The following is an 18,827-nucleotide window of genomic DNA, read 5'->3' on the forward strand; positions in this document are numbered from 1 at the left end:
CCCCTGTCAGGGATCAGAAGCAAGCAGGGCACAGGCAGAGTGTGCTGGGGGAGTGGCTGTGCTGGGGTTTGATGGCAGTGGTAGGGCACAGATGACCCCATCACAGTTCAGAGACTCTCTCACTTTCACCTTACTGCGTTCAGCTCAGCACAGGGGGCAGGAACAACACAGGATGGAGACTGATGCCAAACACGTGCCGTTCACACTCCACCACACTAGAGCCACTGTTAAGCTGAGGGCAGAAAGACTGCCTGGGCCCAGCCCTGCTGCCCAGAAGCCAAATGGCCATTCTGCAGACTCAGGAAAAAGACATAAAAATTATGAAGGCTGGGGGAGAACAAGCAATCTGGGGCAGCAAAATAGGGAGCAGCGTTGTCCCTTGTCTCCCTCCACAGCCAGCAGTGAGGGCACTTCAAGAGGGCCATGGCAATGGGTCCAGAGGCAGCACCTGCAGCTAACTGAGAGGATCTATGTCTTTGGATTCTGCATTCAGATACTAAAATGAGGAAGATTTATGTGGATAGACAGACTGCTGTCATGTCCTCTCAATCTGGAGGAAAATACTGCAAGCCAACACCTGACTATTCCATACACTCCCTGCTCTGTACATCTGACTCAGTTATTTCCAGCTGGTACAATTTTCAATCCTTTGAAAAGTAGATTCAATTGACTTTTAACCACCAGGTAAATATAGGAGACATATATCTGCTTGCCTGCATTATTTCTGTTCTATTCAGAACACCTATGGGTTTTTATCCCTGAAGGGTTGTGATTGAAACATAATAAAGGATAGAAATACTGAAAAGTAATATGTGAAATACATAAGAATGTGTTCAAGACTGCATGTTCCCCATCCAGCTTGATTTGAATCTGTCCAAACAAATTCCAACTTTATTGCAAAATTCCCTCCCTAGCTTTACATGCAGCAGTGCTGGAAAGGAGCAGTGGTGTGTGTGGAGCTGTGGGAGCTGCTGCACCAAGCAGTTTAAAGCAAGAAAGGCAGCTAATGGCAGGCTGGTGACCCAGGGAGCACAGCTGCTCAGGGAAAGGGATATTAAGCTCCTGGGTTTGCAGAGGGAATTGGGCTGATAGGAACTTAGATTTAAACTGTTTTAAGCCATGCAATCCCACATACAAGCTGCCAGAGAAAGCTGGGCAAGAGAACATGAGGCACTTCAGTAGAGGTGACGCTGCCCTTGGGAAGGAAGGGCAGGTCCCAGCCCCCTGGTTGCCCAGTCGAGGGCAGGTCTGGCAGCTGTGCCAGAGGCTGCATTGGCAAAAGGGAGGCAGCACAGGAGTTGCTGCAGAAACCAGTCCCTGAAGGTGCAAGAGCTTATTTCAGCCTGCAGCCTCAGATGGTGTTCACAGACAGCCGTGTCTGAAGTACTGGAGTGTTCTCAACCCCAGGACTTCAGTCCTCTTCATCCTCCTCCTGAGTACAGCCAGTCCTACAAAGGGTGCTTATGGCATTTTGAACCCTGAATTGCTTCTGGGTCTGCAGAAGCACAAACTTTTACACAGGCACTGACCAGCTCATTTTCGGAAAACCTCACCTGTGGTTTGCTACAACAGAAAGCAAAACCAAGGAAAAATCCCAGCCTGCTCCAGCAGTTCTGTTTGTATCTGGGTGTGGTGAGCTCCTTCCCACCTCAATCCCTGTTGGTGACACCAGCACCTTTGGGACCTGCTGCTCCCCACTGCTTGTGCCCCACATAGAGATTCTGCAGGACACAAGAACACACACCTCTGCCATGCAAAAACTGGACAGCTCCAAAGCAAGAGGTGGGATAACACCCAGTAAAAAGGAAATAAACATGGGGATATGAGGGTATTCCCGCCACTCAACCGTGCCATGGAACAACACTCTCATAACATCTATTTACAAACACTAATACTGTCTTTTAAGCATCAAGAGAAGGTCAATTTAGATGAATGCTTATTTTTACTACAAAAGTGAAATCCTTTAAATGAAATAAAATGTTATTTATGGTTTTATGTACTTGCTGCTGATGCTCTGAAAAAAGATCAGTCACTGAAAGGATGGAGATGTGCCACTGAGCACATGGGACAGGAGTGTTCACTTTACTTGAGATGTTTTAGCACAGTGGTTTCCTAAGTGTGGGAAAAAGATTACACTCTTCATTTTATTCAGTAAGATCAATCTTACTACTTCACTGAAAAGGAACTGGAAGCTGAAAGACAGAAGTCAACTATGTCGTTTCAAGCTGTGTAAAAAACTGGGTATGTAAAATGGCTGCAATCTTGAAGGACATGAGGACCAGGAACGACCATACTGTCTTTGTTATGTTATTGACTTGTTGGAAATGCAAAGCATGTTTAGATAAACATTATTTTCCATATGTGTTCAGCACATTCACTTAGCCATTAAAAACATTTTAAAAAATTCTATTTTGGGGCCTTTTTAATTGGAATTCAGTTCCTATCCAAATGCAGCTTGACCCACCATGTGTTTAAAAATTACTCATATGGTAAATAGGAAAGCTGCCACTTACCTTATTCTAACATAGAAGTTTAAAAAATAAGGCTGAAATGTATTGTGAGATACAGGACTTCTTAAATATAAATGTACTGATAGACAACTTTAACTGGTAAAAGGAAATACAAGATTTAGTGGAAAAGCTTACAAAGAAAATCATTATATTTTGTTTCAAACTCAAATAAGAATCAGACTTAAGAACATCTCCTGAGAAAAGGAAATGCAAACAACTATTAAAATTGATTATTTGAGTAAGTATTTCTTGCTTGCATAGCTAGTGTTGCTTCACATCAATCTCCACTCCCTTGGGGAAACTTAAAATTTAGAAACAAGAACCAGTGAAGACCCAGCAAAGGAAAGATTGTCATAATAAATAATTTTCTGACTGACGAGCAAAATTAATTTCAAATTACTTCCTCTCCCTGCCTTTGGAATTAGAACATACTTCTTTACTCTTTCTGCACTTTCCTGCAACATTCACAGGTTGTCAGGACTGCAAGGGGAGTTTTGAGACTGTGGACATTCTTTGCCATGCCCAGGGCAGCTCTCCTCCCTGTCCACCAGTGCAGCATGGGCACGGCTGCAAGGACCCTGCACAGTCTCACTGCCCTTTTTGGGCATCCTGGTGCAGACAGGGTCACCTCTGCTACCCAGCCCCACAGCACCTCGTGCAGCAGTCTTGGCCTAAGGCTTAGATGCCTCAGCAGTATTGCAATGTGATATGAAACAAAACCAGCCAGGACATTCCTGTTTATCATGTTGCATCTCCCTGAGGATTTTCTGGTTTTGTTTTTTAAGGGGTCATCCTCAGTCCCTGCCATTTCTGTCATCTCAGTTTTCCTCCCCTCCCCAGTATTTCAGTTCACCCCCACCACGTATTTCCCAGGGGCACGTTCTCGCTGGTGAACACGGCATCTGCTTGCACCAGTGTGGATCTCTGAGCAGCAGCTGGCAGGCAGCAAGTCTCTCAGCACAAGGCCTTCTCCTGTTCACATGATGCTTGGAGTTGGAGCAAATGCTGGTTTTGGGCGCCTGCCAACCTCACAGCCAACAAACAGGATCCTAAACAGAACTGGGGTATTTCTTTTCTCTTGCCCTGGCAAGCAGCACAAGGTGGCATCCCTGGGGAAGCCCCTTCTCCGAGTGCCCATCACTAGGGACTTTGTGGCTGCTGCTGTTTGGGTAGCTTCTACTTCGAGCAGGCGATGAAAAATGCACTTGGCATTGTGCAGCTTAAATGAAAACCTGCACTTTGTGCTGAAAGCACAGCTACAGAAACACAGAACCTGCACGTGAACACAGAGGTGCTGCCCCAACATCCCCACCCAGGCGTGGCCATGGCAACCCCTCACTGTGTGCCAGGGCAGGTGCCAGCCTGCACATCCATCCCCAGCCCTGCCAGGCCACCTGGGCTGTGAGAGCCGCACCAACCACGTGTGTGCCCCGGGTCCCATCCCAGATGGCAGCACTCCCACTGCTGTCAGTGCTGGGGCAGGTCTGTGGCAGCAGCCACGGCATCAAAAGTTTTAGAACTCGGTGTCAGAGCCTGCAGTCTGTCAGGGTGACTTTGCTTTGAAAGCTTGCATGGCAGTAAAGATGAAAAATGGTTTTGCCATTTTCTCCCTGTCTGCCCTCAAACTATTTATGCCCAGCAGGACACAGAGGGCCTGCTCCTACCACATGGCTCCTGTTCCTATTCCTGTATGGCTACTAGCCACTGGCCAAGGGCTGCCTGAAGCAATGGCTTCCTCTGAGATCGGAGCGGCTGAAGGCTGGGGATGAAACACCCCTTGGGCACAGTGGAGGCATAGCAGGGATTAAAGAAATCTCCTGAAATCCATGCTGGTAGCTCAATCAGGGCAGGCTCTTCCCTACTTTAAGACAGCCATGAAATCTGGCAAACAGCATCAGTCCTCCTCTAGAGTGCCCAGTAACGCTGACTCTGCACAAGGACCTGAAACAGCAACAGGATATGCGGGATATACTGACACACTGAACTGGAAGTATCTGAGAAGCTGAAACCAGGAGGGTTTTATTAGAAATCCACAGTTTTTCTGGGATTTGCAAATAAATAAGACTAAAACAATCTGATTTTTTCTGAAGTCCAAAGCTAGGTAATTTTTTTCTAAGTGTCCTGGCTTTCTCAGACTTCCTGACTGAAACGCTCACCAGTGCTCCACATGAAATTTCAGCTCAAAGAGCCAGTTTTAAAGATTACTGCTACCAGCTGACAGGAAAGTCAAAACCCAGTTTTTGACCTTAATAAAAGTCTTATACACTTTCTTCTAACATTGTAAGTATAAAGCAACACGAAAAATTACTAAAACCAGGGCACCAGTTGTGGGTTGAGTCCAGCACTTCATATCCATTTGACACAAGTGTAAATCCACAACTAATAAAGGAAATTGGGTAAACCAGGCCTTTTGTTTGAGACACAGCTGAGGGCTACCAGGGCATGCATAAAATGGATTTCTCTCCTCAGCACTCTCACCCCTTCTTGCCTAAAGTACAGGGCCTGAAGACAGGAGAAATGGGCCAGTTTTGGTCCTCATTACAAAATCGGCTCTCAGGGAGGCTGTGCTGAGGTTTCCCTACTCAGTTCATGCAGACTGTGCTACAACAGCAAGACACCAGGCTAACTGCAATCCCATGGAGGGCTTCTGTGAGACAGGAATGGTCGGGACCCTCCTGAAAGACCCTCCATCCTGAAGGAATGGGCTGGGGAAAGGCTGAGGGAAAAGGAGGATCTGTGACTCGTCATGTTCCCCACATCCTGTTTGATGAGTGATCCCCAAGAGAAGGAGAATTCAGAAAGGGGGGAGCAGAATCAAAATCCAGTGGGTCAGAAGCCTGCAGTTGCCCTGCCAGCCTTTACCCACCAATCTCAGCTACAGGCAGGATCATGCCCATAGAGCTCGAAATCTCTGCCATTCAGAGGATTTATGAAAAGTATTTTACTTTTGTCCCCCTGAAATTACATCATTCTCCTCTTTTATCTGCCTTAAGTGTCAGGAGAGTGTGATGTTAATGAGATGTACAAAGGCTTTTGGGTAGCTGAACAGTTTTATAGTCCCACATTGATAAATTAAAGCATTTGTCACTGTTACCACATTAATGTTTCTTCTAGAGATCAAAGTCTGGATTTGCTGCATTGTGGTACCGTCCTCTGCTTTGCATTACCATGCATTACCTTCTGAGAAAATGAATTGTGATCCTGTATTTTTACATTCACAGTTTAATCACACCCTGATTGTCACACCTGCTGATTCCCATCTGCACGTGCACTATGCAAGCCATTTTTGCAGTATGGATTTTCTCCTTGATACCTGTTTGAAAAGCCTGAATATCTTGTTTCAGGACAATCACTTTCTTCTGGCTCCGAAAGGCTGCTTCTGCAGCAAAGAATACAGACAACTTCCTTCCTTCTGGAACCCTGGATTTAGTCATGTTAATTTACATTTATATAGCACCTTTCATCCCTGAAGATCCCTACGCACTTTACAAACTCCCTCTTCTCTGGACACAGAACCTGTACAAATAGACACAGCTACATAAACAGACACAGCAGTCCCACCACTGACTGCTGAAACACATCCCTCTGTCTGTATTCCCAGCATACTTGTGGCAATCCACCAATGGTGCAGCATATCACCATCAAGGAGGAAAACAAGGCAGAGCAATTTAGAGGCACAGCACTTCCCTGTCAGGGAAGCACAAGGAATCTAGGCAAGCAATGGAATGGCTTTACAGCCTGGGTGACTGACATCTCCTTGGCACTCTGCTACACAGGTTAAAATCAGGTAAAAACTGGTTTGTGGTGAGTTACACCTTGCTGCCTCAGTGCTGCTTTCAGTGCTTGTAGAAGTCCAGGCTTGCTGCTCCCTTCCACTGCAGGGGTGACCCTCAAGCAGTTTGTTTTATAAAACTGAAAAGTACCTGCCTGCTTTTCAATGAAAACGTAAGGGGAAATAATCCCCCTCCCCAACGACAGTTGTTGATTAGCTCCTGCCAATCTGAGGGTGGAGGAGAAGGGAGAACCCCAGCATACCTGAGACACCTTTTTGACCACGTCGCTGCCCACCAGAAAGCCCTGTGCGTAGGAACGTGCTGCGATGAAGGCTCGGGTTGCCTTCACCTTCAGGTCCCTGGGAACTTCCCCAAAGGGTTTGTGCTGCTCTGCGTGTTTCACCATGCAGTCCAGGTACTCATCTGTGATGTGGTACTGGGGATTCATCAGCTTGAAGAGCCGCTCCAGCAAGCGTGTCCAGAACTCATTGAGGGCCTCTTCCAAGTTGATGTTGGAGCTGCGGTAATAGCGGCGCAGCTCGTTGTACAAGTCCTTGAAGACCTTCATATTTTGAGTGTACAATTCTCCATACATGCTTGGAAAAGCATCATAAAGGGCCTTTTCTGACTTGTTCAACAAATCCTGGAAGTAACCTGAAAAACAAGAAAAAGGAGAGGTGATGTATTCCAGAGAAGCTGGAATCCAACAGGCTGTGTCATTTGGCAGCATAACTGAATACCCTGAGAAAAGAGAAGGGCCCTAGTAGAGCTTTTCCTCCAACCGACCTTACCCCTCTCTCAGACTTGAGACTTAGCTGAGAAGATTGAGGGAGGAACCCCACAGTGCCAGAGAACCATGGTCTGGGCCTCAGGGTCTGTCACCCTCACCTGGAACCAAACCTGAGTCTCTCTGGGTGCAGAAGGTGTCACAGTACTACTCATAGGTTTTCTTCACAACTGGCACTGCTTAACGCATACCACAACTTGCCACATGTCATTTCCACAGCCCTGGTGAGATGAAGCAGGGCTGCCACCACCAAGGGTCCCAGCCCTTCCCAGAGCCACCCTGTCAGCCCTGGTCGTGGCAGCCAGCCTGGCTCTGAGGCACAGCCTGCAAAGCACGTGCCAGTCCCAGGAGCTGCGGCAGGAACAGGCATGTCTTTCTGTGGATTTCAAGACAGGGCTGTACCCAAGGGTTTGTGAACTGAGGCCAACATAACCATGTCTGAGGCTCTCATCCCATTTGCTTTCTTGGATGTGCATCCTGCTTTTGTTTCGGTAAAAATAACTAAATGGTTTTACAGCCTAAGTTCAACAGCCATAGATGTGACAGAAATGTAACTCTCTTGTACGTACAGCAGGGTAAAGATGACAGATTTGACTCCTCCCTTAACAACATCTTTAGGTATTTCAACTGCCAGCCACCTTCGGGCTGAGAATGCGCAGTGGGGAACTCATAGCAGAACTGGCCTGATTCAATTTATTGATTTACGTGAGCAACTTCAATCATCATTTAAGTCAGTGAGAAGCAAAATAATTTAAATAATAATTTTCATTTCAAGTACATTTGTATTTTTAAGGCCTTTTTGAAGCAAACCTGATTATACTATTCTCTAAATCTAAATTACTATTATTTTTTTTGGTGATGCATGATAAGCTCTAGTTGAAGAGAAACTGTTACTCAATTAAAATCAAACAGCATGTATAAATTAACTCCACTGTGCTAGGCATATAAGGAAAGAAAAAAAGCTTCTGAAAAATTCATATTGCATGTACAAAGCTTTATTAAACAAAGTGCTTTTTTAGGGAATGGCGCTGACTACAATTAAAGATCTCTAAAATTGTAGAACTACAGTTCTATCGTCTTGTTTATATTCATGGACTGGAAGCACCATACAAGCTTTCCTACAGTAATAATCTCTCATTGGCTTCTCAGATTTGAAGCTGAAACTCAATAAGTGGATCAACCAGTGAAAAGACCCTTTGCATCTTCACCACAGGCTGCTAATACCAAAACTTCTTGTACTATTTTAACAAAGGCTATTTTAATTAGGTATTAATAGCCTGGCCTCCTCCAGCCACAATTGTGTGCTCCTTAATACTTTAAAATTTGATTTAAGTGCTTTTAAAAGACTGCGAGTAAATCAGGTCTTAGCAAAAGTTCAGTTCAATCACTTCTGCAGAAAATAAAAATATGTTATCTAAAATGTTGAATAAAAATTGGTTTTCAAGTGTACTTTTGGAAGAAATTTATTCTTATTCAACCTGACCAGGTTGGCAGTTTATATCTCCAGACATTTGTATTGGGATCCTTCCATCTCTCAAATGACTGCTCTGAATGTATTTCTACACCTTCCCTATTGAAACTGGATTTCTCTCTGCAGACACCAGGCTGTCAGGGCACCTAAGCCACCTATAAAATGACCTTGTAATGGAGGGTTCTTCACAGAAAAAAGTCAAAAGCTGATCTCATCAACAAGTGCTTTGCTGAAGACTTCAGTTTAATAAGAAGAGATGCTGCAGCCTGTGCCATCCTAACACAGCTTATCAAAGCCTCTCCTCTGCAATCTCAAAAGTCACCCTCAAAAGGGTGACTTGAGCCCTGCTCTCTCCCTGGGTCCCAACTCCCACTTCCCCACCCCAACTGCCAGAGAGGACCTCTCTCTCAAGGCAGGACAATCTTGGCAAGCATTCCTGGCACACACACAGGACTTATCCTGGTAACCCTGACCCACTGGCCTCTGCACAGACTCTAACCCTAACTCTGAGAGCCATGCTCTGTGTCCAGCACAGCAGCTGTGTGCACCCACTCCTGGGAGGTTCTGGCTACTCCACCAACAGGTGAGAGCTACAAGAGGATGATTTGCTCTGGCACTGCTGTGAGCTGACTCAGCTCACTGCAGCTCATCCTGCTGCAGTGCCACCTTATCTTTTGCATGGGCACCCTCCCCTGCAGCATCTCCCTAGGGGCTCACAAGCCAAGCAGATGACTGCCAGGCTGATGGTTTGTCCCGGCAGGATACTTTTCCCAACCTGACTAATCTGAGGTGGCTTCATTTCTGTTGCCACAGCCTTCCTACCTGTATGATGAACAAAAATGGCACTCACCTCCAACAAACAAAAAATACAAAGTTTCTCTGATGTTGATGAGGTGTATAAAAGCTGCTCTGTATCACTCCAAACACTGCTGGATGCCCATTCACAATTTAATTAAATTGAGCTCAAACTCTCTTTCTTGTATAATGAGTGGTCTCTTCTCTGTGACAAGAGACACTAACTGAACAAATTGCTCTGCAATCCAGGTACAACATGCAGCTTTGCACTCACCATCACAAGGAAGAACACAGTCCAATTTGTCAATTCAAGGTAAAATTACTTTCTTTGTATAGCTACAGGAGAAACAAGATGTATATTTTCCTGTCAAAAAACTGGAGACTGCTCTCAAAAAAGTCCAAGCTAATTAAGGGCTGATGAACTGTTACTTCTCCCCCAAGTCGGAGAAGACCAATTACAGACAACTCGTTTGTGGCTGGTTCTCAGAAAGTTCTTCTAGATCTCACACATTGAGGAAAAAAAATCTACACTAGCTAGGGAAAATTAATTAGCAATTAAGTCTAAATGTGTTTGTGATGAATGGCTGAGCTGGCAGGGAATTTAAATGCCCATTTTGCAGCAATAGAAGGCACTAAGAAGTAAGGTTTGTCAAGAAGGATGCACAGAAGCTTGTGCCAACTGCCCTGGTCCTCAGCACAATGTCAGCCAAGATCTCCAACTAACATTGCATCTTCCCCTTAACACTCCCTGCCTGCTGATATCCAAACTTTTAATGTGTTCAGACGTGCCATAGATGAAGGATATGCAGGGCCTTGGGATAAACAACTTGCTGAAGCACAGTTCACACATCTGCCCTTCTACCTTGATTTCAGGTAGAAGGAATTATTTATTTGAGGGAAGCACCCCATCATCTGTAGCCATGGTGGGTGGTCAGGTAACCTGGTCAGAAGTCTCTAATAATACAGCTGTCCCACTGTTTCTATCAGAAGTTACAATGACCACTTGGCAGGTCCATTTGGATGTATTTTGGTCCACCACTGCCGGGTCTGCCCTGGCTCCCAGAGATTGATTAGAGAGCTTAGCTCAGGCAGGGCACAAGCACGTGGAGGCAGTTTCACCCAGGTCACACCCTGGACACATCCACAAGGCTCCTGAGCTCTGCTGACACCACGTTCTCCATGCCAGGCTCAACCTGTGACTGCATTCATGCACTGTAGCATGTGGCTTCATCAGCCTCAGGAATGGCAGGGATGGAGAGAAAGGGCTCACGAGGAGCCAGTGCTGCAGCTGTAAAGCACTTCTGGCTCCAGGAGCCTTCTCTGCACTCCTGTCCCTGGGAGTAGGTACACAGACAGCTGAGGAGGCTCTGCAGAGGCCATCTTCCCTCCGAAAGGATGCATTTGTTTCCACTCCGAGTCACAACAAAAAGTTACAGATTTTGTGTGCACCTCTGTTGAAAAACTAGACATGTTCTTGGCCTCTGCCAGCCTCAGGAATTTGACAGTTCTAGCCAGATATACCTTCCTGTGAGTCACCTGCTAAATCCATGACTGGGCTTCCCCATTTTCAAAAAGTTTTCTCCAGGAGCCATTGAACAGGTGAGTCCTTCCTCCTCACCATTGCTGGCTAAGGGTTTCACAACACCCAGGAGGTGACTTTCTAACACCAGTACTTCAGACAAATCAAACTCAATTTTCCCTGGGCAAATGCAAGGCACAGCTCCTCATCCAAGGCCGCCTCTACAAGAAACACCACCTTTCACACCCTTGCTGCAAAGTATTCAAAAGAAAAATAAAATGAAATGGCAGTCTGTTGTTTTTTTATTATTATTATTATTATTATTGCCTCTCACTTCCAGGCTCAGAAACAAGACAACCAGTTTTGCTCAAAGGCAATTTGGCAGAGGCTAGGTCTGAAAAAGTCTGCCTCAAATACAAAAATGACAGAAAGTTATAAGCAAAGACATGAAAGGTTTTTACAACCAAGACAATTCTGCCACCTTGGCCGCTGTTTCTCTTGCTGTTGTAGTGACAAAAAATTTTCAGAGAATTAAGTTTTCAACCAGAATCTATAACCTTTGCATTCAAGAGAGATTGTAAGTCCCTACCCATTCCCCCGCTTCACAGCTTCCCAGTGTTCGCAGCTCATATTTTCACAGTTTCCACGTTTTCACAACTCTGGATTCAAATTGGGAAGCTGTGAACAGCACAGCAGGGACCGGCAGTTTCTCTCTGAAGATGGAAAGTTTTGAGTTTCTCCTTTATCACTCCCTCCACCCCCAAGTACTTTATCCAAGCTCTTTGATACCATTTGATTACTCAACATCTGGAACACACTGGGGTTTCTTCAACTAATATAATGATGGAACGGGAATGGATGTAGGAAGGAATGAAGAGGTCACTGAAGGAAGAACACCCAAATGCTCCTTAGGCATGCAGCAGAGCAGGCTTCAAAACACATCAAATCTGAGAGGCATGCTAGAAGAAATAGGAGAGATGGAGAAAGGTGACTGAATTACTTTCGATGTGAATATTATTAAAGCCTTAGGCAGAAAACTGCAGCACAAAAAGTCTGACACACAACTGGAAAGAGATGAGGGAGGAAAACACATGGCTCAGATGATGCCATTAATTCCAAAATCAGATGTTAAGAATGAATATGGTCCTAAAGGCAGGTTTAGCATTGGATGACTGGATTTGATGAAGACCTTGGGCAACCACCTCTACCTACATCTGGAATTCAGTCATAATAGGAAGGCTGAGGGAAATATGCTCACCACTAACACCATTATCATGTTTCAAGAAGGCTGGACTAAAGAACAGGAGAGGAAAATTAGCTGGTTCTACGGTGTCCTGAACCTCAGTAAAAGGAGAGAAAGAAATAGGATGGGGATGTCTGCTAGAGCAGAGCTTCCTCTCAGTGCCAGACCTGTTGGTCTGAGGCTCAGTATTTTCCTGGGCTGAGTTCCCATTTAATACACTGCTGCACTTCTCAATACCAATTTGCTTCTCCAGTTGGTTCTAATGGTGTTCTTGCAGTCAATCTACTATTAGAAGGAATAATTCAGCAACAGATTTAAGCCATTAAAATCCAAATCTAATACATTCATGTCTATTTTATTCACTTCGGCAAGTATGATGATATTTTATTTATAAAATTGTTATTACTCATTACTAATTTAAGTACTACCCATGGCTGTGCTGAAGAGCTGATACCAATCCAACAGCAGTGACATAATCTGGTTCATACCTTAGCTGGGTGCTGCCTCAGGAAATACCCACAGAGAGACTGACTTAAGCTCCATGTGCAGATAGCCCTGCGTGCTGCAATCCTGATGGCATTTTCCTAAAGGATCACCTCTCTCCTCACAGCTTCACACTCCTGTGAAACTGCTGCTCTAGTGTAGCTGCTTCCCCAGTCCTGGAACACACTGGAGAACACAGTCCCTTCCTGCTGTATTCTGGATCACTCCCATCTACAACATCTCTCCCAACCCCCCCCCCCTCTTCAGTGGCTGTGATCTAAAGGCATCAGGACAAACTAAGATTAAGATTGCAAGGAAAAAGTCCAAACAAATGGAGATAAAATTGGCTTTTATCTAGAAGCCAAAGGATGAACGATGTGATGAGTGTGCCAGGATGTTAGAATTATGATGCCTTTAAGTAGTACGACTTCAAAATGTTTAGGATTTTCTCCAAAGAGCCACTTGACTGATATCTTCTCTGCACACTGTGTCCTGGGACTGTGTGCTGAGAACTGCATGGGAACACAGGACTGAAGAGATGTTGTGGGCCAGTGAAACAAGTAACAGCTCTGCCGTGCAAGCATTGATTTTGTACTCTCCTAAACCTGCTCAGTGACCAGCATAACAGCAGCTTGAGATTTTGCCCTCATTCCTGTTGGAAGGCTGGTCCAGAGCACCTCCTCTGATGGGTGGACTCTTTTTCTCAATTTCTGGTCTAAGTTCATTCTTTATTCACTTGGTCTTTGACAATATGGTCTATAGTTTCAATTGTTGTTTTTATTTCCTGGTGTTCGCTCTCCAAGACATTAATACACCAAGTCCCACACTTTCTCAGCATCCATGCTGCCTTGCTACACAAACAAAGATACTTTCCCCTCCTTACACCTGACAGACTATCCAGTCCTCTGGATTGCTCCACTGGCTCTTCTCTTCATCTCTTCTGCTTGGCATTAACTTTCTTTAACTGTGGGTAGTCAGAACTACAAACAACATCTCCTTTTCTTCACTGGCAATAACACTGTGAATACTGCAAGAACTACACTTGTCTTTTTTGAGAATGCATCACATTAGCATTTCACAGGCTTTCTACCACCAACTGCTACATCCCCAATTCTCCCCTTTGCTATTTCCAACCAATTAATCCCCAGCTGTAGGCCTCACCCTGGAATATTGAATTACACCCTATTTGTATTATTTTGGTTATCATGGTTATCCACTATCCTCTTCAACAGTGACAACTTTTCCCAGCACTGTGTTACCAATTAATCTCATGAATGCATTTCCCATCATTGGTGCCAGTTTTTAATGGGGCTGTTAACCAGGATGGGATCTAGGCCTGTGTTGAGAACCACAACGGGGACCTCCCTCCAGCCCAGGAGCTCTTCTTTCTGCACAATGTACTGCTGCTGCCCCCTTAGCTAATTCACCTAATAATTCCTTTACTAATTTCATCTCCTTCATCTTAATTAACTACTCAAGGCATAGATGCAAATATCTTTGAAGCCTCCTGAGATGGATTAGTTGATAGAACTGACACACCAGGAACAACAGTGAAAGCAGGCAGCTATAGAGGGTTTGACTGAATCTCTACAATAGCTGTCTTTGGGTAGGAGCAGAAGTTGGCCTACCTTTAACTGCAGACAGCAGACAGCTTGCTTCTCGTGTTAGGGAAAAAGAAAGGTTTTGAGAAAACAAAAACATTTTCCTGCAAAAGAAAGTTGCTGTTGCATGAAAATCTGTTTTGGAGCATGACTCTGCTAGTGAGAGGCCCCAGGAGGAAGCACCTCCAGTCACTCCAAATAAACTGTACTTCTTCTGCCAGGATTTGGACAATATTTTCATTTGACACTGTTTTGAGTGGCAGAGAGGTGTAATTATTTGCACCTATTTTTTCTTCTGCACATTTCCCCTCTTCTGTTTCTACAGTTTTCTAAGATAGTTTGCTTTTATCTAAGTCAAGCAAGACTGGATCCAGCTATCAAAATAAGGGAGTGGAGGAAGATGTTCCCTGGCAGGAAACTTCCCAGAGGGAAGAGGTGACCCTCACTCAAAGAACAGTGGGGAACTGGATATTCTGCTTGTCCTCCTGATGAACATCGTGCTCACTGGGGTCCAACAGGGTGTCACCCAAGGTGACAGCAGCAAGCCTGAGTGTCACAAGCACAGCACCAAGACGCTCCCCAGTCCCAGCTCTCTCCAAAACACGGCTAGTGAAGAAACCACTTTAGGCTTTGATGATCCTGATGCACTCAGTATTACCTTCTTGATGTCCCTCAGAAACAGATCTGACACCCCTGAACTCAAGTTCATAGAAGTCTGCAAAGACAAAAGTCACTTGGGGCTGGGGAACAAAGGAGACAAAATAGTCTGTATGAGTGGCAGGACATAGAAGTGAAGCCTGTGCACAGGCTGCAGCATTAATAGGAGTCAGCATTTCCCCTAGGATGAGCCCAGTGTGATATTTCCTTCTGCCTGGCAGCAAGAGAGCGAGGAGGGAGCTGGAGCAAGTGGCCCACACCTGCTCAGAAAGGGAATCCAGGCGTCACACAACACCCTCACAGATCTCGGCATATTAAATCCCCAACACAACATATACCACAGCTGACATCCAAGCCAGTTGCTTGGTAGCTCCTCTATTGTTTAGGCTTGGAATTTCCACGTTAGGAACTGCAGTGCAACGCCAGGGGCAGGTGCTCAGGGTGAGAGAGGCTCCGGCTGCACATGTGGGAGCACACCCAAGCTGTGTGTGCAGCCGTGCTCCGAAGGTGGAACGACTGAGCAGGAGTTGGCTACTAAGGTGTGCCAAGGTTTGTGTGGCAATGACAAGGTCAAATGGGCTCCAGAGGTGCACAGGCACACGCATGCCTGGAAATACCCAAAGCCTGTATGTGACTGTGGCTCTGTGTCCGTGTGTGAGACTGAAAGACAGGCTGCACCAAGGCCAGATTTTTCACATGTTACTTCAGCATCCATCAAATTCCAACCCTGTTCCCTGTACACCTCCAGCCTGCCTGGCAGAGAACGAAGAGCTGTGTAGTGGATTTGCTCTGTTTGCATCCAGGGTGGGATAAACAAACACAAGAGATGCGAATCTTTAGATTATTTTCCCTGTGTATTTTCCCTGGATCTGAGCTGGCAAGGGATTTCAATCACCTTCTAAATATATCTGTGCTACAACCACAGACTTGCAGCAAATGATGAACTGCAAATATTGCCCCAGCAGGCTCTTATCAAACAGATTTCAGCACAACCTCTCTGTGAGATAAAGACTGGGAAGATGTGTGGGCAGGATCCATCAAGTGGGAGTCAAGTCTGATCTGGCAGCTCAGTCCTCACTTGAGAAGGAGAAGGCACCTCTCTCTTTAGCATGAGCTGAGCTCTTTAGAGCCACTCATCTCTCACTGTAGTAGGAGTTGGGATAACTGAGCTAGAGTAGGCTGAACTTTTGGATAAATGAAATTTCGTGAGATGAATTTTTTCCCTTTAAGAAAGGCTGCATTTAAAGGCAAACCAATAAGCACCACAGCTATCACTGACGGGAACACGAAAGGTGGTAATATTAATTGCCAATACTGTTTGTTCCTTTCCAGGTTTATTCAGTAAGACCTGAAGGGCTCCACTTCTCAAAGAGTAAAATAAATTCAGAAGAATCTTACAATATTGAGGGTTGTTGGCAGTTTTAAAAGGTGCAATATCATGGCCAGCCTTCGCGAACGAAGATTTGGGAAAGGTCTCTACCCACATCTGTTACAAGCGCGCTGGAGATACAGGGCTTTGCAAATGTGGGTAAGGCCTTCGAGTCTGCGCAATGGATTTTTTAGGTGAGACACAGTGTGTGCTGAACTGAGCCCACCCTTTAATCCTAAGGTTCATCTGCCGGGGCCGAGTGAGCTTGGACAGTGGCAGTGAGGTCCTCAGGACGTAGGTTTGTTTAGAGTGACCTTCTCTTAGATGGATGGCCTTACAGGGCTGACGAGCTCCATCTGCCCAGAGAAGTCCCCTGACCGGGAATCGAACCCGGACCGTGGTGGTGAGAGTGCCACATCCTAACCACTAGACCACCAGGGAACCCAAAAGGTGCAATAAACACCCTGGATAAATGCGCAGTACACACCTGTGCAGCAGAGGTATTTTTCACTCCAGAAAGAAAAGTGTTCGTTTCCTCCAGCTGACGTGAACAGCTGTTTACGCAGAAGTGTGCTCTCCTATCTGCAGATGAACGGGAGAGGGCCAAGGTAACCCCCTAAAGCCTTGGCTGCATGTCCATCTACTGGGCTGGTGACAAACTGCAGAGACATGGCATGAATGAGACAAGCAATGGATCCACTCAGGCCATGCCTGTGGAGGTTGTCACATTTCCAGCAATACCATACTGATCAGACTCATTGAGGTTGAGTTTGACTCTCCACCCCTCTCAGCAAGCACCAGGCAGCTGCCAGTTTGTGCATTAACCTGCCCGAGTTCAACATCAAGGTCCTTCCCTTGTCTCCGACCCACACTGCCGAGAGCTGAAAATAATGAAGCCTTTATAGCTTTCAATAAACATATTCCAACTTCTTCCTTATTTACAAAATATACCATGAACCAATCTCTCACTAAGTCAGGCTCTTTGCAGCATTATTTTAATTGAGAAAAACATCAGTGAATGATTATCTCTTTAGAAGTAAATGCATTTCATTGTCTGCAAAAAAAAAAGCAAACAACCCCGTGGTTTGTGTCTATTTTTGACACCCTCTGTGTTCAAAGAGGGACTTACATACTTGAGCATCCACACTGCATAGTTTTAAAGACTAAAACTCCTTCCTTGAGTTTGCAAAAGCTGTGTCAGTGGGACAGAACTGACGATGGCTTTTTATCTTCTTCCTTAGTCCTGCCCTCTGCTCAAAACAGCCTCTAGACAAACTATTTTTCATTGGGTTAATTGGATCATTTGGATCTATGCTTGCCACTGCATTTTTGCAGTATAGAGTATCTAAGACACATGGTCCTTGGATATCTAAGCATCTTGAGTATCTGACACATGAGTTTTCCCAAAGGAACAAGGAGGATAAAAATTAACAGCTGTGGGGATAATATTCCAGACAGGCAAAGTTCCCCTGTTATTACTGCAGGAGTATCTAAGTCTGTATAAAGCTCTTAATCTCTAGCTTTCTGTCCTTTAACGCCATCAGAAAATAACTTGTCTCTTTGTAAAAATATTTTGCTTATGACATTCCTGCCCATGGAACCAGTATGAAAAGGAGAAACAGGTAAAGATGAGTGAAGACAGTTAGTGTTAATATCCAACCTGAGGTATGCAGCACATATGTGTCTCTGACAGCTGGGAGTGGAAAGAATGGACAGACAGACAATAACATGCATATCTGTGACTGGAATAATAGGCAAATTAAAATCAATTGCTATTTTAATATAGATGAAATATGGATATGTTATATACAGCTACTCTAAACTAATATTAAGACATTACAACACACCTTTAGAAACAGTCAGAAAGATGGTGGGTAACACAGCACTCCCTCAGCACTTCAATGCACGGGAATTATCGTAGGAATAACCACATGGTACTTCTTTTCCCAGTTGCCTGCTTCAAAAGAAGCAAATTTTAGCAATGGTTAAGGAAAAGGAATCCATGTTCCCTGGTAGATACTACAAAAATAATTCCAGTGGCAAATTTTAGTTTCTGTCTCACCTGACAGCATCTGTTCTGTTAAACACTACTAACTTTTCAACTTGTCCAAAGATAAAAATTTAGATAAAGCTGGATTTTCAAAAATCCTGAGCATCATTTGACTCCTGCTGCTTTAAAAGACAAAGTAACTTATAAAGCAGTTCTAAAGAGAGATTCAAACTTAGTTTACCCCCAATTTTTTTCTTTAAAGTTTTGTTTGTTGTTTCTTTCAAAGGTTGCTAAGCATACACTGGCTTATAGCCACACTGGGATAAAAACACTGGATTCTCTGAGCTTGGGAGTGTTGCTTGGCTGGAGCCCACCTGTGACCCCCCAGGTAGTGCTGGCTCTACACGAAGAGGTAAACGTTAGACCACAGAAAACCAAACATAGAAAGACTTCTGAATGGATGGATGCAAACATGGCACCAGACTGGGAGGTCAAGTGTTCTGATCCTTGACTTGGTGTTGAAAGCCTTATGAAGAGGATCAGTTCAAAACTAGAATGAGTCGAAACACTGAGACACCACAACCTATGGGACGCCTAAGCTATAGTTGTCCTACTACTGAATTACCACT

General features: G+C 44.9%; 1 protein-coding gene across 1 annotated transcript in view; it reads right to left on the bottom strand.

Moving 5' to 3' along the window:
• GPC1 (glypican 1) overlaps window positions 1-18,827 on the bottom strand; it is a 204,962-nt gene that overhangs the window by 21,987 nt on the left and 164,148 nt on the right. Inside the window, exon 3 of the mRNA XM_064666976.1 lies at window positions 6,546-6,937. Within this exon, the coding sequence (XP_064523046.1) occupies window positions 6,546-6,937 (392 nt within the window). The remainder of the gene's footprint in view (window positions 1-6,545; window positions 6,938-18,827) is intronic.

This window comes from Pseudopipra pipra, chromosome 10 (genome assembly GCF_036250125.1).
Source record: "Pseudopipra pipra isolate bDixPip1 chromosome 10, bDixPip1.hap1, whole genome shotgun sequence".
Taxonomy (NCBI): Eukaryota; Metazoa; Chordata; class Aves; order Passeriformes; family Pipridae; genus Pseudopipra; species Pseudopipra pipra.